This window comes from Columba livia, chromosome 15 (genome assembly GCF_036013475.1).
Source record: "Columba livia isolate bColLiv1 breed racing homer chromosome 15, bColLiv1.pat.W.v2, whole genome shotgun sequence".
NCBI lineage: Eukaryota > Metazoa > Chordata > Aves > Columbiformes > Columbidae > Columba > Columba livia.
Genome location: NC_088616.1, coordinates 12,964,178 through 12,989,488, shown reverse-complemented (window position 1 = coordinate 12,989,488; position 25,311 = coordinate 12,964,178). Strand labels below are relative to the sequence as shown.

The 25,311-nt window shown below is 44.6% G+C and overlaps 1 protein-coding gene across 3 annotated transcripts in view; it reads right to left on the bottom strand.

Annotated features, from left to right (window-relative positions):
• Nucleotides 1–25,311, bottom strand: part of TOM1L2 (target of myb1 like 2 membrane trafficking protein) — a 57,541-nt gene that overhangs the window by 16,216 nt on the left and 16,014 nt on the right. For all 3 annotated transcript variants that reach the window (XM_065031323.1, XM_065031321.1, XM_065031322.1), the window contains exons 2-12: nucleotides 21,419–21,503; nucleotides 20,667–20,745; nucleotides 18,888–19,037; nucleotides 14,407–14,541; nucleotides 13,274–13,432; nucleotides 12,396–12,512; nucleotides 9,625–9,758; nucleotides 7,144–7,192; nucleotides 5,959–6,082; nucleotides 4,751–4,868; nucleotides 2,758–2,833 (exon numbers count right to left, since the gene is read on the bottom strand). In XM_065031323.1, coding sequence (XP_064887395.1) covers nucleotides 2,758–2,833; nucleotides 4,751–4,868; nucleotides 5,959–6,082; nucleotides 7,144–7,192; nucleotides 9,625–9,758; nucleotides 12,396–12,512; nucleotides 13,274–13,432; nucleotides 14,407–14,541; nucleotides 18,888–19,037; nucleotides 20,667–20,745; nucleotides 21,419–21,503 — 1,226 coding nt within the window. The remainder of the gene's footprint in view (nucleotides 1–2,757; nucleotides 2,834–4,750; nucleotides 4,869–5,958; nucleotides 6,083–7,143; nucleotides 7,193–9,624; nucleotides 9,759–12,395; nucleotides 12,513–13,273; nucleotides 13,433–14,406; nucleotides 14,542–18,887; nucleotides 19,038–20,666; nucleotides 20,746–21,418; nucleotides 21,504–25,311) is intronic.

The following is a 25,311-nucleotide window of genomic DNA, read 5'->3' as shown; positions in this document are numbered from 1 at the left end:
CAGTCAGGCTTTACTGGAAACACTAGTTTTACACACTGTGGAGTTTCCCTTGTTTATAAAGCTGAGTCGCAGCACACCCGACTTACCTCCTGGATCTCAGCAGACAGCCTGTGCCTCGAACTCTAAGCGTACGACATACGACAGCTCTAATGATGGCATGGAGCGGGAGGGTGAGTCACTGCGGTTTGCTGCAGTGTTCTGGCAGCCTTTCAAACTGCCCCTCTCCGAGAACGGCAGAGGTTAAGAGGATCGCTGATGCATCCAGTTCCCTCCGTGCAGGCTGCAGCTGCACCGCACAGCAACGCAAAACTCTCAGGAAGCCTCTTAAGGCTTCTTGTCCTTCAGCATCTCACCCCCAAGGCAGGGGCTGGATGCAGAATCCTCTCTGGCTCTGCAGGGGTTTGTTGGGGACAGGCAGAGCATGGTGGTTCCAGCCCACTGTCCCTGGTGTGTTTATAAACCTCGATCCAGACACCCAGATCCATGGGATACCACTCCTGTCCCCATGACCACAGAGAATAGAGAATTGGCTGTCGTCTTTTATGTCTCTTTAAGGCACTTGTGTTGAAAAAGAAAAGGGGGAAATCACTCCAACTTCATCTACTATCTGTGTAACACTAGAGAGCTGTTTCTTGGACACCTCTCCTCCCAGTTGTGATCACGCAACAACTCTGTGGCAACAAAAGCAATTCCCAACATGGAAAAGCAATATTAAGAAAACAGTGTATTTTTAGCTCGTCTTGTTTCCAGCTGCGAAATCATATTAAAGGACAGTTAATGCCACGTGATCAGCCGTCTCTCTACAGACCATTCTGAGAACGGCTACATTAGAAACGTCGGATGTGCTGAATTTTACCACCGGACAACTGTGCTGGAACAAGATGTGTGTGAAGAATGTGTTGCGTAGCTTTTGGCTCCTCCCTAGAGATGTTCTTAAATTAGCTCTCTACCCAAATTAACGCATGCCTTTCGTTTACTGAGCACTGCCAGTTTTTTCCTACACATGCTGGGGCCGATAACTTTCAGGGAGTTTAATTTTTATTTCCTTTAAGAAGAGACACCCACAAGCCTCACAACACTTGACAAAAAGAGGTGTTTACCGGTTACCGAAAGACTGCATTTCAAAACAAGCTATTCTGATTACATGACACAGTCCTCAGGACCTTTGAGAAGAGGCTGAAAGTCTCTACAACATCTCAGAGCCCAAAGTTCCACAACCCATAAAGCGTTTGCTCAAAAAATACTTTGACCATCAGATTAGCCTGAACACAGCCCTTTGAACTGACAACACTTGAGGCAGAGCAGCCCCTACGCTGGTGTGAATGACACGTCGCACCGGTGCCTCAAGCAGAACTGGCTGAGAACAAAAGTGTTAATAAATAAGGACATGACCCTGTGGCTACCAGGGGAATGCAGCCCCCTCGCCCAGGAGCGAAATGCAAGCCCCTTGTGTTTTGTTAGCCAGGAACAAAGAGCAGAATCTCAAACCCTTTTGCAGCTCCTGTCAATAACACAGCGGTATGGGGGGCTTGGGCTGTCATGCTGGCTTCAGGAATTCTGCTCTCCCGCCCTCAATGCACTCCTGCCCTGACTCTCATGCTTCCCCCATTTCCCTCAGTACTGCTGGCACGGGTTTTTGTGGGCTGACCTGGGTTATAAATGACTCTCCTTGCAGGAGGAGGGGGCCAGGAACAAGCAGATAGATTTTGTGGGGCGGAGGATGCTCCATCAGAAATCACTGCTGAAGCCCAGCTCCCCCTGAACTATGGCCCAGGCAGGTGGGCAGCTGCGACCTGACCCCAGCTGGCTCCAAACACAAATTCTCCCTCGCTCAGAGCACAAGCTGCCAGGCACACCAGCTGCCCTGAGTGCTCCCCTTTCCACTTACGAAGGAACCAGGGGGGGAATCAGCCAAGGCTTGGGGGGGCAATTCTCCATGGAGGGAGGCATGTGCCTGCTGCACCGGCTCTGCCGTGCTCCCTAGTGGTAAACACACACTGAAACCAGACCAGGAAAAGGCTCTGATCTTGCTCCGTAATCCTAAAACTCACACACAGCTGAGTACGAAAGAACAGGACAGTTTTAAAAAGTGGCGTGGTAGGAAAGGATTTGAGGGATGATGTTAAAAGTCTTTTTGCTTCTGCCTTCACCAAGGTGTGAGAACAAAGCTGGCCAAGCTCGCTCTCTCAAACACAATTCTAGTGTCAGCTGCTGTGAGGTGACAGCGCTGGGGCTCTTCTGCCCACACGAGAGAGCAGGAGCCTGCCCTGGGACACAACAGACTGCACGCAGGGGCAGTTATGGTGAGGCACACGAAGCATTCAAAGTCTACGTAATTTCTCTCTGTAACTTGCTCGAGTATCTGTGCACTCAGAGCAAAACCTGATAGATACAGACTGCAACAACTTTGGAAAGCAAAAATGATCTAAACACATGCACACCAGTGTTCACAAGACATTCCCCCCACTTAATCTTTTGAGCAGTGATTCCAGCCAAAGATCTAGACCCCCCAGGCAAGCTGCAACAACACAGGAGAATTTACCCACTACGATTTTGAAGTCTTTTAGTCTGGCGTGCCAAGTAGCAGCTCTTTAGAGATCATTACTGAGCACGTACTTGCTCCCAGATACCAATTTCAAAATACTCAGTACTAGCACGTGGCTGGAATACAGAATGAGAAGTCTCAGTCAAAGCAGCTGCCTGCAGCTTGGATTCCAAGCAGGGTTTCAGATAACAAAACACAGAGCAACGACCTACCCCTCCTGTGTTCTGTTTCCGAACATCCAGGGCAGACGCTAGTCCTTTGACAGCCTGTGGATCCTCATACGTCACACTGAAAGAAAGGAACAAACCACAGAACTAGAAGGAAGTCCAGCAGTCACCCATGCAGAACGCACTCGCTACTCTGATTTATGCCCCTGGAAATCAGAAAGCACGTTGTTTTGCTTAACAAGACTACAAGTATGCTAAGTGCATTCCAAGAAGAGGAGTGTGCTCTGCATAAAGACCATCCATCAGTTTCTATAAGCATGTTGAAGCAAAAAGAGTAAGACTGGCACTATAGAAGGTAGGGAAATAGGTTATGAGGCACTATAAGCATGTCCAAGAGCCAGCAGGGACTATGAAAAGAGGCCTGATTGCAGATTATGTTTTGCAAAGCTTTGAAGATGACATTTGGAAGCCTGAACTTGATGCGCACATGGGGGGAGGCAGAGGGAGACTTGAAGGCAGATGAAACGTAACTAAGCAACTACAGTGAAGCACACAGAGAAATGCACTATTCACAGAGGTTGGATTTTTTAAAAAGCTTCTTAAATTGCTATGCAAAAGGGACGTGTAGCAGTCAGGTGACAGAGGCAACAGCATCGTTTCTCAGAGCATGATGGTGCACCATGAGGAGCAGCAGCTGCCAACACCTGCTGGTAAATCAGCCCCCGGGAGGAGCTGCGTGTCCGAGCAGGAGCAGCACGTTCCCCTCCAGCGTCCCCGCTTCTCCCAGGCCCTCACACAGTGCCCAGCAGCTCAAACCCACATGCCACAGCCAGTCACATCGTCCCTGCCTTTCTGCTGCTCTGTTTGTACAGCACACAATCCAAGTAAGATGCAGCAATCCTCCTGTGTGAAATCACGGCCTGATGTGTGCTCCCTGTTCCATCAGCTCACAGGAGATAGAGGGGCAGTGTGGGAAGACCAGTTTCATGCTTCATTTAGCACGCGAGACAGAGGGACCTCCATCAGATCTCTCTGCAATGCATCTCCTTTCTGACTATACACCAGGGCTCTCAGCCTGAAACCTCCAGCGGTCTCTATGGCAGAGCACATCTCAATGCCGACACTACAGCTGAGGCAGCACCGATAGCTATATCGATAACTGCAAATTAAAGATCCTAATATATTTGCCGGCTCAAGTTTTCCAGGGCTGGTAAATTTTTGATAATCTGCTAAGGTCCAAGCTAAGCTATTTAACAACATTTCTTAGTTTGAGACAAGATATTTATGATATCTTGACTGCTGGTAGCCACTACATCCGCTAGAATCTGAAACCAGAAGTAGGCAAAAAATAAAATAAGAAAGAAAAATATCTGAGTATGTCTTTTACTGAATCATGCTAGACAGGGATCAAAGGCTTTCTTAATACGTGCATCAATTTATTTTACATTAAAATAATCTGACCTGTTAAATGCCCTTGAAAGTGCCAGGTTTGCAGTCTAGAGATGCAAACTCTGTGCATACAAACAAATTAGGGGTAGCATGGCAGCCAGGCAAGCTACACTGCCTTGACAGCCTGCGAGAGTCACGCTGTCCCTTTGGCCCAGCAGTCAAACTGGATGATAGTTCTGTTTCCAAGCCCTTGATGACAGTAATTCATTCACCCAAGTATGTCCATAACCTTCAGGTAAGGGAGCCCTGTGCTCCTGTATCCCAAGCACTGGCCAGGTGGATGGGATGACGAGCTTTTATGAGAGGAAGCATCTGCAGAAGTAAAGGCAAGTTCATTTCCAAGTTTCCAGTGAGCTCACTAAGACAGTCAATAACATTACTCAGCCAGTCTGCTCTGCCCAGCAGCAGGGACTTCTCCACTTGCTCATACTAATAAAGACCAACAGGACAGGGATTGGATTAAAAGCACAAGAACACACACCAAAACTACTTTTTTAGTCTGGAGTGAAGTCAAGAAGTTTCAAATTTATGCCTGTAGAAAACAGCAATGCTGTGACTCAAACAGCGCTAAAGACAAACTCCAACTTACTTCTTTCGCTGCTCAGCCAGGGAGCTGCCTCTCGTCTGTGCAAACATGTCGAAGTCATCCCGAGGATTACAGTGCTGTAGAGAGCTGAGGGTGCCACTGACGCTGTTTGTACCCAGGTCTGCAACCAGAGGCAGAAAAAAAGAACCAATGAAACAGCAAACCATATACAACCATGACTGCGTATTATAGAGAAAGTCATTAACAATAAGGACTGTTACAAAGATCATCTAGTGAACAGTTGCAGCACTGAGCGCAGTTCTGTCCAGAAGAGGCTGGAGGCTGCTAATCATGTATTTCTTAAAAGACAAACGTAGAGATTGTCTTATTCCTCCTGGAAGCACCGCGCCGTAAGAACTCCTCATTGAGAAGCCAGCATTTGGGAACTGGTGTGCACCTGCTGCTGGTCTCATCCTGAGATAGTTACCATTTACTAACATGGTCCAAAATTTTGGGCATGGATGCCAGTCTTCTCCACAATGCTGTCTTTCAGCTATCGACTATGAAACCAGCAGTTTCAAATCAAGTGATATGATATTGGTGCAGTGCTGAAAGAGGTGGAGAACCGTCAGCCAAATCAAGCGATCCTATCCAGCAAACTTTGGTTTCATTTAATGTAAAACACCTAACAGTTTCACAAAACTTTTCGTCCAAAGGTTTCAAATATTCTTTGTAGAAGTGGAATCAAGAACATTCATCAGACTGATTTAATGGAGAGATAAACCTAAGCAGAAATAAAAGTAGTAGTACAAGTTTTAGCGTGGGCAAGAACCTGCACTATTTTTCCTTCACTCTCCCTTTTAGTTAATAAATCCCTCCCTTGGTGCCAGGCTGGTTCCCAAATACAGATCGCTACAGTGCAGAGGAGTGGGAAAGCCTTCCTAATCCTCTACACCACGTACCCAAACCTTCTGAAGATTACAGGGCAACATTAATCAGGTAACGAAGAGCCCAAGGTAACAGAAACTCCCTGACCCACAAGTGAAAACTGGCTCCTTGTAAATCCCAACAGCCCATGGCGATAAGGGCTGGCACTGAGTGTTCAGGTTGGTCGCAGGGAGCCTAGCAAATGCTCGGAGTTGCTCCCACAATCATACACCTGGATTGCCTTGCAGCCCCCGCGTACTGTTTGAGACCCACAGACTGGTTAGGCTTGAAAAAGTCTGTGTGTTGCAGCCTCATGTCCATCACTATTTAAGTCGGGCACTCACCAAGCCCTGCAAGCTGTGACGAAAGTGAAGACGGGGCCGCTGAGTTCCCAACCATCGGGCTCACGACAGCTGGAGAGCCAGGACCCAAATCTATTAAGTTATCTTCTGTCACCTCGTTCAGTACCTGTTGTGACACAAGAAACACAGCAAGTTACACATGCCAGAGATTTCTTCTTGCAGTGCAACATCAAACACCAAAAAATAATGGGTGCTTCCTAAAATGATCTCTCTTGCATAGTGCCAAATGGACCAGTCCCCTGGACACTATGGTGATGGGTGCAGAATAAAAAGGGTCATCCACCAAAAAAACCCTCAGTTTGACTGCTCAGCACAGTGGGAAACTCTCCTGTAGGTCAGCTACATCTCTTCAGATTCAGCTAATGTGTCTGTGGTCTTCACCTCTTTTAGCACTGGACCAACATCGGACTTAAGTCAAACTGAATTTTCTACCATCTTCCACATTAGGTATAAACTGTTTTCAGGAACAAAAGTTCTTTGTTGTGACTAAAGTTACAATGTGCTGAAGCTTGCAGTAGAAGTGGCAATCAAACAGGTGAAGAGGAAATGGTTAGAACAACGCAGAATAGAAAATGTAATAGTGCCATGTATGAATTAATCATGAACTCAGACACTGAACACTATAAAACAACTATAAAATAGTTTTCATTGAAAGGATAATTAGGACTGTAACTCTTCAGCTTGGAAAAGGGCTGCTGAAAAAGGAGATGAGAAAGGTTCCTAAAATTATGAGTGGCATGGAGAAAATGAGCCTGAATTGTATTGTAAGACACAGTGAAGAAGAATTAGGTGGAGCAAATAAAAATCATCAAATGACTTGATCAAATGTAAACAAAATATTTATTATATATAAATACCCACATAAATACGTAAAAATGTGTAGTAAAATTGTGTAACTCACTGCTTAAGGACACTGTGAATGCCCCAAAAGCAATTTAAAAAGTTAATAGAGGAAAGAAATCCATCAGGAATTGTAAACACAGATATTTCAGTGTAGTGTCTTCCTGAGCTAGAAGTTGTCACTTGATGTTTGCCACATTTTTACACTCTTTTCCTGGTATCCAGAATCAGCCACAGGGGTAGACACGTAAAAGGTCTGATACTAGTGATAGTAATATGGCTAAACACAGTGTAGCTACTCATATAAAAATTGAATCAGGTACTTACTCCATTGCTGGCATTTTGTGTAGAACGTCCTGATCTGTATCGTTCAAATCTGTTCAGAGAAAAGACCAAAACAACAGAAAATCAACATGAACTATCAAAACCACCAACCGACAATGATAAACATGAGTTTAGAATAAAGCCGCAACGTGCTTGCCACTGAATTTAGTTTTTGCTGGTTCAAGAGGGAACCCTGAAAACTTGAACTCCAAGCCAGGACAAAGGGAGGATAGTTGCAGAAGCTGCGTTTTTGGCAAATGTGGATATTAAGTTGACTAATTTGATCTTGCAGCACACACACGTCTGAAAAACACCGTAGGATTCGTCTTTGTGGTTTTGTTTACCATTAAGTGCTTTGTGATAGACTATTGTGTTAGCCAAAGGAACGGCAGCAAGATTGATGTTCCCAGCTAAATCAGCCGAGCACCGCAGCAAGTTTTACTCCCACTTAACAGCTCCCTCTTGCTGCAATCCATGTAAATTGGGAGCCACATCCATGCGAGCGCAGCCCTGCCCAGGCAGATTCATTTCTTAAAACATTCTGGGTCAGCTCAAAGATCGTCAGCCCCTGTGTTCAAACAGGTTGGGTCTTTCCAAGAAGAGAAAGTAATGATAAAAGTCTTTATACTTCTTAGGGGAAGAAGTCTGGTTGGTTAAAATCTGGTCTCTTCTCTACTCCTTCCCCAACCAGCTGTGCATCTGGGGCCGCAAACCTAAACCCAGCTTTAATGAACTCAAAATATCAGGAAAAATGCCTCCTCCAAAGGCCTGTCTGAAGGCAGTCCGATCTCCTTCCTTAGCAGGAAAAGCAGCGTGATTTCTCTGAGGTTTGAATTTTTCCTCATTTAAAAGTAGTTTCAAATGTAACCTCTCTTTTCAGTAAAAAAAATCCATAATATTCATATAAATCTGTGACTTTTCTCCCTGATGAACAAAATGCAACAGGGAATCTCAAGCAAACTAAAATGTTTTCTTAATGTAACAGAGGAAAATGCAAACTTAAAAGGCAGCAAAACCAAATTCAGGCCCCAAATTCAATTTTAGGGAACTGTGGGTGTTTGCTATTACTGGAAATCCAGCTCCCTTAGCTGGAAACCCAAGACACCTCCCACCTCATATTTCTCACCAAAAGGCTTATGAACCACACGTCCGTTTACATCCAAAGCTTCACAGCAAAGGCCAGAGCTGCTGCTTGAGTCTCTGACAGAGCTCGGTACCCAGCCCAAAAATCAGTGTGATGGATGTGGAGCTTTTGGAATAGCAGAGGACGAACTGGAATTTATTGAAACGCTCAGACCAGTGGAGTTATTCTACCATGAATAGCTTGGTAACATCACTCAGCTCACCTTTCAGTGTATAATGACTACGAATGCATTAGCACCAGCCAGCAAAGTCGCAGATGGAGGAAAATAGAAAAAATATTAAGGGTGACCTGACTAAGTCTTCGTGACAGCTACACTCTGCCACTTGTAGAATCGTGCTCATGCATGAAACACATCCCATTCCACATAAAAAGCCAGCATTTGTCTCAAAGTTTGCCCCAATCTCCTCTGAATGACTAAATCAAAGACAAAAATCAAGGCCACTGAGTCTTCTTTCCAGCCTTTGCTGTGACAGCACAGATTCACAGATCTAGAGTCTAATTTATTTTTAAAGGCTTGAGAAACAAAGCCCTGTGCTAAGAGCAAGGAACAAAGGGTACTCTTTAGTGCCTCACTCCCCAGGCCTGTCATTAAGGGGAAGATTAAACTTTCCCAAGGCTGCCGTATCACGTGTCACCTCCTGCAGCAGATGTGGCTGACAGCGCCTTTGTCTAACGTGTCGAGAGTCCTATGACCCAAGTCCCACCCCGGGGATGATTCCCGCAGATCAACTCTTCCAAACCTCAGCTCTGCGCAAGACAGGCTTTTTTTTCAAGATTAAGAGTTACTTAAAAACAAAACCTTTATATGCAGGAAGGTTCCACCCACCTCAGCCAGCTCCCCTTGCACCAGCACTGGAACTAGAAAGCTCAGAGATGAGAACACAGAGAGAGCTCACGGGAGCCTCCCTAAGCCAGGAAGCAGCACAAGCATTTAGGCAGAGCCCAAGCTGGAAAGCAGAACTAGAGATTGTGGTTGTGCTGTTTTCAGTCCCAAGTCCCTACATCTGTACAGCCCCACGCAACAGGGACTTGAAGACTCAAGTCTCCGCTAGTTCAGAGTTTTGCACAAGGTTGTCCTGCTTTTTACAGACATGGCCCACAAAAATTCTATGGCTAGGACAATAAAAAATAAATCATAGTATTAAAGGCAACAACTGAAACAGGAATGTTACCATAAAAGACCATAAAAGGACCTTATAAACACTTTCTGTGGTTTGGTTCTCTGCATTTCGTTATGTTGGACCATTGGCCCAAATGGCCAACACTCGTCAACTGACCTATTTTACACTTAAGCGGAAACCCAGAATGAATGTAAATAATTGAAGGAGAAGGTGCCCCACCTTTCGTATCGAAGGAAGACGTTATTTAAATCATCATTCACATGCAGCAGTTCCTCTGTGACTTCTTCATTGGACACTCGTGAGATAAGCTCCACAATTCTCTGCTGCATAGCTCTACAGGTTCGGTTCAGTTCCTAGGAGGAATGCATTGTGCACACACATTCTGGTAAGCAGCTAGCAATAAGGAGATTTAGTTGAGCTCTGTTCGCAGCCAAACGTATCCCCCGGCTGAGAAACACTAAGACAAGTCTATCTTTGCATGATTAAATGTCACCCAAAAGCACATCTAATCAAACATGCCCTTCAAGAGACGATGGCATAAAACCTTGAGAGCCTATTTACAATTCAACATCCTGATTCTTCTTTAACTCTGAGCACTTCAGAAAATAAATACCTGCATTTTAGTCACCTGCTTTAAGAATAAAACAGGTTAACACAACAGCTTTCCAGAAGAGAGCTTTCAAGGGATATTCCATCTGCTCTTTTTGGCAATATCATCCTTAAAAACTAAAAGACACACATGGTGGAACAAGTCGGGTAAAAAAGTTCATCAGGGCTATAAGAAGTAGCCAAGTGTGTGCTAGGAAGAGAAGGGTTGGGGACACAGAATGTCCCACCTACTGAGAACTTGAGTGTGGACACAAAACACGGAGCAGGAACATGAAGAGATGAGCACCCCACACACCCCAGTATTGAACTATACACAGAAATGTGCCCTTCAACTGAGCACAGCCACCGGCAAGAGTCTGCAAAAAGGCAGTGGGGAGTTTCAGAAGAAAAATGTAAAGAATATAGAGTAAAGGCATTATTTTAGAGATCTCTCTCTCATGCCAAGAAATCCAGGTTTGAGTTTGCCTAAACCAGGAAGGAGTTCTCGTGCTTCCCAGGCATCTCTTCCAGCCCCAGTTACTTAGCAGAATTCTTTACTCCCAAAAGGCCTCAAGACCAAAGGTCAAAGCTGGTACGTTGAGGAGGAACTACAAGCAGAAACGTGACATATGGCACGTCGCCACCGCTTAGGCCCACGGTTTTACTTCAATAAGCACTGACATTTCAACTAAAGTGTGTCCCTCTGTCATCTTCCACCCCCCCAGCTCCACTTCACAGCAAAAATTCAGCACTAAACAAGGACGACTTGTTGGTACACAACCTTCGGGATGAAAGCAAAAATGTGTTTGTTTTCCTTGCTTGCTCTGACATCCTAAGCTCTGGATAAATTTCACCCAGTGCAATCCAGCTGCCTTAACAGCTTGAGGAATGTGTTCTCCAATGTCAGGTTTGATCCCATCACTTTAGAAGCAGATTGTGACATTTCAGAGGTTTGTTTGCTGCCTTTCCGAGAGGGCTGACAGTACCTATCTATTCTGCTCAGAGCTGGCTCTCCAGCAAGCTGTTTACATTTGAGTGTTGGAGAAAATGTCAGGAATTATTTAAGGAGGAGGGCTATATAAACCTCAAAGCAAGGAGCCCTTGCACGCAGCACCCGGCTCACAGCTTTCAAAAGACCAACCATCTTTTGTGATCAAAACCGGGTTCTTCCCCAGCCCTGTGATTCAGATTTAGGATGCGTCAGTCAAAGAAGGGAACCAGTTGGAATAAAGAATCGTTGCTGTCACTCCATTTTATGATCAAATTCTTCCACCTTAAAGCTGTACTGTAAGGTTACGCTGTCAAGATGTTGGTAGTTGTTTCGCTGTTTTGGTTTGTCGTGGTTTCCTGGAAGCTGCTTTTGTTTTGAGCAGTCCAACCCAAATGGGCAGTAACTGAAAGGCTCTTTATTGCAAAGCCTCTCATCAGCTGCCACGATGGCTCAGAGACAAACACACAATACCGCTGCCTGGGAGAGACCAGTTTTTGGATGGATTTCAAACTCTGATGTACCACAGAGAGCAATTCCCTGCCTTCCTCCACACGCACTGCTGTGGGAGCCCATCCTCCCTGCTGGAGGATCAAACAGAAGCCTATTTCTGAAGCCATGGAAAGGCAAACACCATGTCACAGCACACGACACCAGCAGCAGCTGGAATGTGAGATCACAGTATTCCTCATCTGGGTTGCACATGGTGCTGTATTGCTTTCCTCAGCCAAAAGGCCACCCCACCACCACTGGCCTAGGGAAGCCTGAGACGTGAGTCCAACTTACACCATCTTCCCTCTTGAGATAATAAATGCTGCACCAAATCAAGACTTTCCAGCAAAGAAATCCCTTCTGATTACCCTCCAGAGAGCATGAAACTTTGCCTTAAGACACTACCTTCAGGAGAAGCTACAGAACAGCTTCTGGAAGTTCATATCTAAGATTTCAAGTAGCAGAGGATTCACAGACCCTTGGAAATATTTAGTCCAGCTGGAAACACCAAGTGTTTTTTTCCTGCATAGTGCCTGGGAATGTTTTGACACCGTGTGAGTGATGATGGAGGATGTAAAAGCAGCAGAAATGCTCAGGGCTTACAGAACCTGCGACAGTTCTAAGCAGCTTTGTGGTAAAGGAGAACTTATACTCAACACTGAGAAAATTTCCAGCTACACAGAGAAGAAAGCACTGGAACAAGTTTCAGGGGAAGTTAGGAAATCCGTGTCACTGGAAGCTTTAACAAATGAAGAACAGCAAGTGATGGGACTAACCAGGGTCAAGCACAACCCACAGTCATCACGTAAACCAAGCAAACCAATGCAGTGAACTGAACTACAACAACAACCACCACCACCCCCCCACTAGAGAAACTCCAGCACAGAAAGAATCAGAATCATATTTGCTAGGGAACTGTTACCTGGAGTAACTCAAGGTCTGAGGAATCCTCTTGTCCAGGTACCATTTCTGTCAGCATTTCAGACATCACTTTTGTATTCCCACGAACAATATCCAGTTCACTGCGCAGCCGGGCAATCTAAATGGGGGAAAAAGGACAGCAAGATCCTGCATAACCTTGTGGTTTAAGCAGATCATTTTCAAGAATTGACTTTGTGACACCTCTGGTTCTGTCTGACTTGAGATCTGAGGCTCCAGACATTCTAGCAGAGGAAAATAAAATGTAAAGATAAAAAGCCTGCCCAGGAGAGAATTGTGGAAAAGCAAGAGAAAAATAAAAGAAGCTTGTAGAACCACTCACCATCATCACAAATCCAGATGTGCTTCACTTGTATGGAAGAGACCTGAAAATAGCAGCTAAAAGCAGACCCTGGTACATCTTGCACACCTCACTCAAGTGTGGGGAAAGATGTACAAATTTTGAGCAGGATCTTTGGCTCTGAAGTAGTTTTGCAGAGAGAAAAGAAGATCCTATATTAGAGCATTTGCAAGGGTCTTACAGATGTAGACAACTCCCTGTTAGAAAGACATTCTGCATCTGCAAGACATTCTGTGCCTTTAAAGAAGGAGGGCTAATGAGAATAACTGCTAACCCACCGCACAGCCGCTGACGGGACTGTATATCAGACTGTGAGGTTTAGTAACTGCTGCCATTAGGAGGCCATACATACAAATCAAAAGCTCAGATTTTACAGTGTAATAGGAGGAAAGATTGCTAAGTACAACCAGACCTACGACGCAACCAAAGTCAAAAGACTTAAAATGAAAGTTCCTCTGCAAATTGGTTTCTAATTTGATCTGCTGAAAGAGTCTCACTCAGAAGGATCATTATCCCAATACCTGTTCTGAATTAGCAGTGATGGGACCAATCACATTCAGAGCCGGGGCCTGAGGAGCAGAATACGCCGTTGGAGAAGACGAAGAATAAGAACCAGTGCTCATCCTTTGCTGAGGCTGTGAATTGTGCATATTTGCTGCAGGATCAACTTCAGGAACGCTCTGCCACATCGGAAAGACAGAAGTTCAAAAGCTGAATTATGACGGCACTTGCTTTGTCAGCAACCTCAGGCCAAATACGTTCAAATATAGAACATAATTGCACCTTGTGGAAAAGGTCAGTGTGGTTCTGAGAACGGACTGGCAGGCCAGCCCATAAACAGAGAGCTGCAACAAAAACTCAGGCCCATGTTTTTTGACCCAACCCACATTCATTTAAGTTAATTTAGCTTAACAAGAAAAGTGGGAAGCAAAATAAAAACAAGAGCCAAAGATAAATAATTATAAATTATTTAAAATTAGGAATTAAATTGCAGGCTTACAAAAAAAAAAAAGTGATACATAGATACTGAACTTAATTAATCTTGACACAAGTATTGTAATCTTTCAGTCCTTGATCACTTGCATTTACCACTTCAAAGATTCATTAACTTCAGTTTTCAGAGTGAATAATCAGAACACCTGTGATCATTAAGTTACTTCTTAGCAGCAGTTCTGTCAACTTTCCAGACCGAACTTTTCAGAGGTGCAAAGATCATGTGTCACCGTGAGATCAGTGAGACATTCAAGCTCTGTTCGCCTTTAAAAGACAAGCAGGGCTTGGTTCAGGGTTATCGCCAACAGAAACAACCTTTTTGAGCAAAAGAAGTAAATCTCAATCATATATCCTGCTGGACTCTCTCTGAACAAATTAGTTGCATTGCCTGTTGTTTTTTTTGGTACAAGTAGACAAACCTCCTCCAAACTCTCTTCTCAGATTGATGTTTGACTCAAGGGAGGAGATACCATTAGCTTATCAGCCTGTCAAATGCACCTGGATTATGCTTCTCCTACATGCCATTTCACTATTAAAAAAGTCTTTCCAGGAGTGAGAAAATGAGCCCAATTCAGAGAAACAGGAAGGGAAAGAAAAGTAATTACCCAGTTATTCAGACATCTTGGGAAAACAACCCTAGGACTGCAATGCTGCATCTTACCCTCTGTGGTGTGTGTATTGGAGACAGAGCATCAAGATCCGCCATGGGAAATTCTATGCCTTTCCTCTTGAGTTCTTCATAAATATGCACTACTCCGGTTAAATCAGGGCTACTTCGAAAGGCATCAGCCCAAGCCTGGAAAACACAAGGGATTATCCATAAACCTTCCAAACCGGGTTCCTGCTCCACCCTGACCTCACATACCGACTACAAAAGCTTTCATAGATTTCAGCTTCAAAGGGAAACTGTAATCATCAGACCTGGTCTAAAAGATCCTGTCTTAACAAAAGACAGTCACGTCCACATTTTATTCGAACATAAACTAGAGAGGAGCCCAGGGCACAGGAGTGATGTTTGACCCCTGACATCATCCGAATCTGTAAATGCAAATGAAATCCTCTTCCAGCCTCTGCTGCTCAGCAGTGATTGCACGCTGATCTCTTCTTGTATACAGTCAACGACCCACCAGAAAAAGTCTGTGTGAAAGATTAAATTGATCTAAGTAAAATTCATGAAGTCATACAACAATCTCAGGTGATTTACTTTGTGAAACGTCCTCGCTTGTTGCCAAAGGAAACACACAGCTGTCAGGTTTTCTTCAGCATTTTATTTGGACCAAACTTAAATGAAAAAAAGGTAGTTTCTGAGGTTCTTATATTGTGAAACATGCAGTCCCCTGAGCAGCTGAACTAATGAAGCCTGGGATCTTACAGAGCACATCCAACACTCAGACACCCCGGTGTGTCAGAAAGAACGAGTTTAAAGGGAGAATCTCCCACAGCCTGAACACTCATAATATCTCTCCCGCATGAATTCTCCAGTGTCTAAAAAGGCCTCAATTCACATTGGAGCTTTTCGTTCAGCGGGAGTACTAAGTGTTTCTCTTCACCAGCCTCCTGGACTCATGAAGTTGCTGGGAGCATGACAGCTTGAAAGCCTCTACCCCCTTTCACTTTTACTGGAAATTAGCCAAGTATTAAAAATTTAAGGGAAAGAAAAATTGAAATATTATGACACAATTAAAAACGAAGCATTACACAAACCCCCACAAATGTGAGGCAGAGAATCAGTGTGGTGGATGCAGAATTACTGCAAGACGTGTGTGTGGGCTCTGAACTTAATTAATTTAGTCATCCCTTTTACACTAGTTCTTTGACTATTTTTACTTTTAAAGCTGTTTTTAACCACTTTTTATTTGAGAGGAGAGAAATCAAAGATAGCAAAACAAGACAAGAAATAATTTTAATACTTAACTTACACTCCTATTCTGTTCAGTTCTAAGAAAGAGCATTTCCTGTCCTATGTGCCCAGGAGCCAATCCATTATCAGTTGCAAGCTACCAATTCTGAGTTTGCTTCTCAGCTTTGTTAAGAGTAAATTAACTGCATCAACTGCTCTGATGCAGAGCAAGTCCAAACAGCCCGATTTGAGCCAGAGAAAACAGCTCTGACTGCAAAGAGCCGTTCTGATTCCTTGGAACTGACCTTCCACACCATCCCTAATTCTGACTGAGGTACTGACTACACAAGTAACTCTGCTCTTGCGTTTTATCTGCATTTCCAATTTACACGAGAAGTCAGCTGAATGATGCTTCTACATAATGGTGTTCCCCACTTGAAGCCTATTTGCAAGTAGGAGTGAAAAATGTTAGGCAAGGGATGCTCTATTTAATAATAAATCAAAGAAACTTAGAGGTGAAAATATGCTGCGTTGCTGCCCCCAACTTTTAATGAGGCTTGTGCGTCCGGGAGGATGTACTAATGCATCCTCCCTGTCACAGGCTTCCTATAGATTTTGTTGTAGGCACTAATGACAGTGAACTCACCTCATTTGCTCTCTTCCTTTTTAATATATTCTCTCTTCTGCAACTCTCTCCCCTGGAGAAAGGAGACACTTTCATTTGTATTCTTCTTCTGGCTCCATTATCTCCATTAGTGTGTCACTCTGAGGTCACAGGCAGGACTGGGTGCTATTGTCCTAAGTGCTGCCTACACACATCGTAAGACAACCCCTGTCCTAGACAGCTTACAAATCAACCGGGCAAAAGTAATATTAGCTCTGTTGTACAGATAAGGAGCTACACACAGAGCTTAGGAGACTTGCCCGTTCTCCAAACAAGTGTATGACTGAGGCGAGATGGAATTCAGATCTTTTAAGACCTTGGGCGAGACTATCAAAAGTAGATACTTAAGCATGTTGCTGTATAAATCCCACTTGGCACCTCAGTGTACCCAAACTGGTTAATGAAATACCATTGCAAATCACGGAATTGACCATCACAAGACAGTTTTTCCAGCGGCAGACACTTTTTTGAACACACGGACCCTCAGATGAATTTGCTGTGCCACTACTATGCTCCCCTGGTTTCATCTCTGATGACAGTGCTGGGCAGCAAGGTGGGATGAACTCCGAGGTGATACGGAAGCTCTTACCAGCGGCACAGCAATAAGGAACATTTCCAAGGCCTTTTAGCAAGGTGGAGAAGGATAAGCAATAAGTAAAACATGCTAATTCACATACACTGAGAAATGGGTTGAGAAAGTGAAACACAAGATGCCCAACACCTCAAAACAGTCAAAGCTCTAGATAAGAAATGGGATGGCAGCTTTATCTACCCTTGGTACAGAAAGGCCCAGGAGTACAGGAGCTGTATGGCTGAAGACATATGCCATTTGTACAGCTTTTTTCCCTGCTGCCGGGCCTGTGCTATTAATCCTCTCATTTCTGTTCTTATTAATTCCTGATACCAAATTGTAAAAAGCCTGTGGAAGGGGGTAAATGTAATGTTAGTGGGGCAGAGCTGAGATCAGTCCCCTGGAACGGACTTAATTCCAACTGCAGGGAGCTCTAAAGAGCAAATTCTAAGCTAAGCAAAGTGGTCGTGATGTACAGGATATTTTGGGTGAGCGTGTCCATAGGGCAGCTGAGACGAGTGATTGAAATCACTTTCCCAAACCTGTCAGGCAATCTGGAGAACCAAGTCCCGCACCACCTCCAGCCAAGAGACACCAACAGAACCCACCCACAGGCAACTTCCAGTATTCTCAGGCTTTTTATACCAAAAGGCATTTAGCACACAGAGTGAGGCTTTTAGCTCTAGTGCACTAAGTCAGCTCAGATAAAGCTCTGCTTAATATGCTGAGGCAATGACTGTGGCTTTTTGCTTCTGCTACAAATGCTTCCACCTTAGTTGCATTGATGACTGGGAATACACTTAAATGCAGGACCCAGTGTAATCAATACCCTCGAAAACACGTTAGCAGAGCAAGCAGTACGGAAACACGCACCATTGCTCTTTCTGGGACAGTATTTAACCTCATCTCCCCACCACCAGCAATCCCACCAAAGCAGGCAGACCCCCAAGGGCTCAGCCAGATGCATGATAATTACTTTTAATAATTTCATTATTTTTATGCTATTTAAAAAAAAAAAAATCCTTGAGATCAGAGACAAGAAATAAAGGGAGCCTACAGCCCCCAATGCAATGCTCACCTAATTCCCCCACCCAGCCTATCTCCTGTTGGGAAATCGCTCATTTACATTGTCATGCTCTAATGATGGTCTCCTACCCGTGTATCCAAATAACAAATAAACCAGCAGAAATTCAACTGCATACTTTGCCACAAAAATCAGAAGTATATTTCAAAAACTATGCTGCGCATTTGTAAGTACCTTCCCACAAGAAGCACTGCAGCAGGTTTATATCATTTTAAATACGCAGCGTCTTTTAGTCTCTGGTGTATGTGATAGGCCATAGGAGCTTAGTGATAAAGCTTCCTATAATTGTCAAATTTCCTCCGGGCAGGCACCAGTGTTTCCTCATGTGTTGCTAATGGCTTGTGGAATTAACGTGGCTGTTTATTGTTGTGCTGCACAGAAGGAGAAGTGGCAGCCAGGCCTGTGGCTGAACGTCCCCACTGCAGGCAAGGATCTGACAGAGCACTTGTACTGCACAATAACCAGAGAAAAGACACCAAAAACATATTAACTCCTAAATGCTCATTTACTTTTCTATAATCATCTTTAAAAGGAATTCAGAAAGCTTTCTAAGGGAGGGAAACGGCTTCATTTTACGGTCAGGAAAACAGGCACGGAAAAGTAAGTGTTCTGCAACTGCCAGCAAAAGCGTGATCCTCGGCAATTCCCTGGCCGCAGATGACAAGCCCATCACAGGAGCAGGTCTCCAGCTTCTAGATGTGACTGTTCAATTGCAAAGCCATCAATTTATCTTTTATTAAGTCCTCTTGCTTTGGAGTAGAGTGGTACCTCTTTAACTAGAATCCAGACATTTCTCCCTGGATAAAATATCTATGCATGTGCATGCCTGCTCCTCCCTGCCAATCTGGATATATTGTTTGTTTTTACATATAAAAAACTAGCCACATTTTTAATAATGACAGCATGTTTAGCGATGCGTAGCACTGAAGCAGACAGTCCTTATTTCAGGCAGCGACATATGGAAGCAGAGACAAGCTGTGTACCTGAATCAGCGCTAGTACTTTATCCTGCACAATAGTGGGGGGATTATTCTTGGGTGAGATGATTTTCACCAGAACACCATCTATGAAGTCACGGTTCGCCACTAAGACATGAAAGCGATGGCCACAGTTCTTCACGCAGGTCTCCAACACCTACACACACACAAAAAACCCATTAATTGTTGGAGCAAAGTTTAATTACACACACAGCACCTATGTGGTTGGTTTCCAATTTTGTTTTTTATTTTAAAACTTTTGAAGGGAGAGAAAGAAGACAGAGGAGAAATTGGACTTTTAGCCTTCAGCCTTTTCTTCCCTAATTTTACAAAAAACTTCATTTTCTACACATACATTTAGATGTACTCACCCACCATTAACATACTGGGCACTTTTGTGATCTATCTTTGCCTGTTTTCAAGGCAAAGAAATATAAAGTTTCTTCCTGTTTAAAGCAGAACTTCCCAACCTGTGCAGCGGAACAGCTGAGTTCACAGCATCACATCGAGAGCAGGTAAGACACAGTGAGATACTATCTGATATTATTTATCTCACTGTCGCAGTGAGATATTATCATGCTGTGACACTCCACCAGCTTCTAGGTACCTGGAACACAGCTGGACCCGGTTGCTCTGAGCCATAAGCCATGTTTCAGAGTTGGGAATTCAGGTGAATGATCTTCACTCATTCAAAACACTCCCTTGTGAATGCTCTGACGGGTTATACTTTGACACATTTTCCCCCTGCAACCTCGCTAGAGGCACCTTCCACTTGCCATTCAACTGCCACGGAAGAACAGCTGTTGATTTTTCTCTGAAGAACATGATTAGCATGGAGATAAATCCAAAACGTCACTTCTCCTTACAGCCATGCCTAATAACCACTGCGACTCTGCATCTGAGGAGTCTGTAATTACTCTCCTACTTCAGCTACTTTCATCAGCCCTGATGACACGGACTCATTCCTGATGAATTTCACTCTTTCCTGCACAATGGATAATCTCATGGTTTGGTCTTCAGTGATCTGTCAAAATGACAATCCAGGATGGGAAATGGCAAGAAGACAGAAAGTACAGTCACGCTTTGTCGGGGAGACGCAACAAGAGCTGTGTGAAAGAATCGTACAGATCGCCTCCCCACAGCGGTGTAACTCCATCTCGTTACCACTGCTCATTCCTCAGACTGCGCACTCGGGAGCGCTGCATTGCCCAGGAAAGCCCTAAAGTCATCGCAGGAAAGGTCACTGCCAAATTATCTCCCACCTTAGCAGTGCTGCCTAAACGCACAGAATATAATTTACACTTTATTGAGTGAAATTAGATCAGCATAAATTAATGCGAGTCTCCTACAGAGATCCATTCACACGGGAAATTGTGCATCAGCTACTTACGAAGCTGAAAATATGGCAAGTTCATCATCCTCTCTTGCAGATACGCCCAGAGCTGTTGTCTCAGAGTGCAAAAACAGGACACGAGGAGCTGAGAGTACAAGGGAAAGACCCAAAGGCTACACAGACCCATGTGGGCCACTTTAACTTTCCTCAGTCAGTACTTGGGATGAAAAAGAGCCCAGAAAAAAGCAGAAATCAAATGAGTCAGAAAAACGCTATGCAAAGCTTCCAGTAACTCTGCCCAAGGAAGCAAGGAGGCAATTGGAGAGAAGAAAAGGGCAGAGCAGTGGCTGTTAAAGTAAATAGTGTGTACATTCAAGTGAGTGCCAGGAAAGGGAAAATGACAAAAGAAAAGGGTTCTGCCCTTTTGAGGCATTCCAGCCTGCCCCCACTCACCGTCAGCGCCAGCATGACCTCTCTGTAATTTTTGTTTCCATTCAGTCTCTTCTTCAGCGCTCGAATGGCATCCTTTGGGCTGAAGGAGAAACACACCATTTTTAAAAAACAGCTTTTCACATACCATATACTGTGGGAAAAGGAATCGGTTCCCGTTTCCAGCTGGACATGAGCATGTGTGTTAACTTCAGACAACTTGACTACAACCACACTAGGGTCATGTAGAATTATGCGAGAAGACAAGATATCATAGTCAAGTCAAGGCCAGAGCAATGCATGAAGCCTCCCAAAAGGCAGGATGGTGATCAAGCAGGAAAGATTGGCAGCCACTCAGAAAGGGCCCAAAGCATCAGACCAGCGACCAGTTCTCCCGCAAACCGCGAGCAGCGCAGCTTTTCTGATGCCGAAGCAGATGTATCGGAGAAGCTCTCTATTCAAATGGCTGCAATTCATAGCATTGCAGCACTGAAAAGAGACACACGCGCTGAAGACAAGAACCCCAGACGTACGAACTCAGTACCCTCTCCAATAATACATTTTTCATGCCAGCCTTCCCAAGCAACCGACCACAGAAAGTGCTGTATCATACAGTAGTTTTCTGAAATGTCTAAGGAGCAGGAAAACCCATATGCGAACTGCATTCAAACTGTGAGCATCTTTCCCCAGTCTCACTGCACCTCCTCACATGCCGAGTACAGCTGGATGAAGATTGTGTTCCTGAACCTCCCAAAGTTTGCTGAAATGGCACGTACCCTTCTTCTGTCTCGTTGATAATGTCACAGATCTCCATGTTAAGTGTCCAGTCTTCACTCTGCAGAGAGCCATCTGTGGCCTTTTCTGGAAAGTAAAAAACAATACAATAAAACTTTTCACGTCTTCCTGAGTAGTTACTATACTTCAGCCCATCTTCAGTGACTCTGATCTGAAACTATCCATTAAAACAAAGAGGAAAATAAAAGTCCCACCTTTCCCCACAGACTCAAACCTTCCCTCTTGATTTTAGGGACCAGCACAGAGGTTTCCAGACAGAACCAATTATCCCTCAAGCTCAGCACCTTCAGCCCACACAGACAGGCTGTTTTTCAAAGGCTCCTGAATTCCTGGGCGTGCAGGAAAATGTCAGCTAATTCCCATTTAAACTTCTCAGATGCTGCACTGTTGTCAAGTTATGAGGTAGGAAAATCTCCCCAAAATCAACAAGACCTCCTCCCTCTTTTAGTAGTCAGAGATAGAATTTGCAGAATTTCGGTGTGAAAAGAACCACCAGCATGTGAAAACATTCAGCACGTGACCATTCAGGTCACAATATCATTCACGGGCACCTGTTTTTGCCTGGGACTCTTTCTTTTATTTGTGTAACGTGGTCCCTCAATATCTGCTTTTCAGGGGCTGGGCGCTGCTCCCCCGGCCCACGCTGTGTCCCCACGGTCCGTGCCGGGGTACGTACACATCCCCATCGCACGATCCGCCTTCCTCCCCACTCCCAAACGCTCCCTCACTACGTGTGACATCGGACTCAATCCTGCGGGAGGGTGACCTATAGCACTGTGACAGCGGCAGATGCCAACTGGCAGCTTAATTTATACACGTCTGCAAGAGCAGCATAACCAGAACTTCAAGTAATCCATTGACAAGAACTATTTCCTCCGTGGCATTTCCTCCTAAATCAGTATAGTTCTGCCTAGTGGTGCCTAAAACATCCCTGGAATTGTTCGCCCTTCTCACTTGCAGCACTCAGACCCCATCTCCGTTACGCTGCTGTTGAGATGAACATTAAGTCTATCCCTGGAGAGACCTAAAAAAGGGACCTTCAAGCCAAACACGACCTTCTCCACTAAATTAGTCCAGGTTTTTCTACAGATCCCTGGCATACTGTGTTGGAAAGTAAATAGGGTAAACAAAAGCATTTTTTAAATGCTAAATAAACCAAGAAAAAAAGAGAAAACTTCTAAAATTTTAAAGCAGAAACAAAACCACAGGTACCATCTTCCCTGACTCTCCTTCTGCCTTTACAGCTGACCCCAATCTGTCCCCCAGAACAAAGCAGATTTTGTTTGAGAGCGCCAGGCTCCAAGGACTTCACACATCTCTTTTGCTGTTTACCAGCGATGTTTTTCCCATTAACATTTCTATCGCTGCAACTGAGGATAGAGATGCCCACAGGCTGCAATTATGGGATGTTATTTAGAGAAAGACTACGTGTGGAGGTAATTCAAATTTCAGTGCCTTATCTACGCCAGAATCGTGGCTAAAGCAGCTCCAAGGACAGCGGTTGTGGGAGGCTGAGATGAACCAGACGGCACACGCAAAATCCAAATCCAAAACCAAATTTACTGCACTCAGGATGTGTTGCACTGGGATTCTCTGACCGATGAATGCAGACAGAGCTGTTCAGTGTTTTCTGGGATAGAGGAATTTATCTCTATGTAAAAGCCACTTGTAACAATCATTTTTTAAGCTGCATTTTGTTCGTAAGGCTTTATTGGTATAGAACATGATCTGCCTTCACCTCTATATAGTCCTGCTTGCTTAGGAAAACGTTTAACATTGGAGAAAAATCCTTACTATTCAGATATTAAAAAACTCACTACCTGGGCTCTGCTGGAGAAGGTGGTCTCCAAAGCTGCAAAGGATTTATAAACACAGTGCTGCAAAATGACCGATTACACCTTAAACAGAGGGCATTCCTTAATCTAGGCACCTGATTTGTTTTCTTGATTTAAAACTATATTAACAAATTTAGGTGTTCTTGACAGCGTTTGGCATCGGGCAGCAACTTTGTGATATTCGTACTCTCTGGTTCTGTCCTCACTTTTTATAAATGCTTGTGGAAAATGCTGATCCCGCACTAAGTTGTGCCAGCAGCCAAGCCAGCCGTTGGTCTTGTAAGACCCATTTAGTTCATGCTTATTTTGAGAAAACGTGATGTTTTGGAGATGGTAGAGTGACGAGATGCTGCTGCAGCACTGTACAGAGGGTGGCACAGGAACACTCATCTGGGTTCCCCAATAACCTCATTCATATTTCCCTTCCGAGATACACCAGGGACAACGGAATCCCCTTTCTCCCAGAAACTTTGATTACCACCTTTTTATTTTTGCATTTCTTTAGTTGGCGTAATACGTGGTTGAGACTCTGTGGGTTTAAGATGTAACAGTTGTCTTTTTGAGAATTAGTTCTTTTCCCCTTGGGTAATTTTTAATTCGGGTAAGAGTCGGAAGCTAATTTTAGTCTCTTTTTCAGCGGCGGAGAGCACAGAAGCTCTTGTCATCCGTAGCCGCTTGTCCTTTGTAGGGTGTGTGACCCAGATTTGCTGCTGCAGAGCTCTTGCAACTCGTACAAAGGAGTGAACTGGCTGCAGAGAGGCAGACGGGTTCGTGCGGGATTTGTTTGAAGAACAGGATTCAGTATTACGCTGCGGTGAATTGAAAGACTGTAGGGCTCTTCCAAAACCAAACCGTGGCAGGATGCAGTTCTGGATTTCTGGTGAAACAGCTCTGCCTGTACTCAACTGTAAGAGAATCCCTGCCCAACACAGCCTAAATGCAGTAAATTATAAATATTCAGTATCTGTCCAGTATTTATTGGACATTTTGCATCACTCTGAGGCTCTTCCTCAAACAGCAAACATAGATCACCAACAAGATTAAACAGATTTTGGAACCTGCCACAGAGCTGGGAAGGAATGGCATGCAAATCATGCAAATAACCTTTTTAAAAGCCACCAGTTCCTCAGTCTCTTTGAACGTCATTAAAAGGCATCTAAATGGCACTAGTTCACACGAGGACTCTGGAACATGACCAAAGGATTCCAGAGGGACATAATTGATGTTAAATTAAACAAGGAAAAAGGCAATGAGTCGGAGTCCCTCCTGCCCCTGCCCTCATTGAAGAGTTTCTGGTGGAGTTTAATTGCGTAAGGAAAGGGCTGGCACGTCCCAGCCTGGGTGCCACGGGCTCCTTGCCCAGTTTCTGACCCCACAGCAACTCCGGCTGCTGCTTTACCGCCAAGTTTGTCACCGTGGCAGGGCCCAGGAGCCACTGCCTGACACAGGGATGTGACACCCTCCGTGAGGCCATCAGAAAAGCTCTCTCAGAAACAAGACGCTATCGGTTCCTGCCGCGTTTCCCAAACTAAAGTGTGAATGTTCTGGTAGAAGGAAATAATCTGGCGCCTCACGCCCGACACGCTGCAGACCTCGGACACCGTGTATGCACACACAAGCGTTCGCTTATCTCTAGTCTGTGAGAAAAAGGAGAAAAACTTGTGCTGTATTTTCATTCGCACCTTCCCTCCGAGTTCTAACTCTCGTGGCCGCGTTTCCATGCTCTACCAAACGGCAATATCAGTATTTCCCTGCTCACGCTGGAATCCTGTGCATTTCATGGCATTTTGAAGGTGCTGTTGAGTACGGTAAGGTTTTGAGTGTAAACAGCCTCAGTGCACACCCTTCCCGAGCAACCTGCTCCGACCTCAGAGATGTCACCACAGGGAAATCATGTCACAAATGCCTGTGTAAGCGTGATAAACAGGCTGGGCAGGGCAGGGCAGGAATGCTCTTTAAAATGCAGAGGAAAACAAAACAAAACAAAACAAAACAAAACAGAAGAACATTTCCCACCCATCTTAAACCCAGTTCCAAGG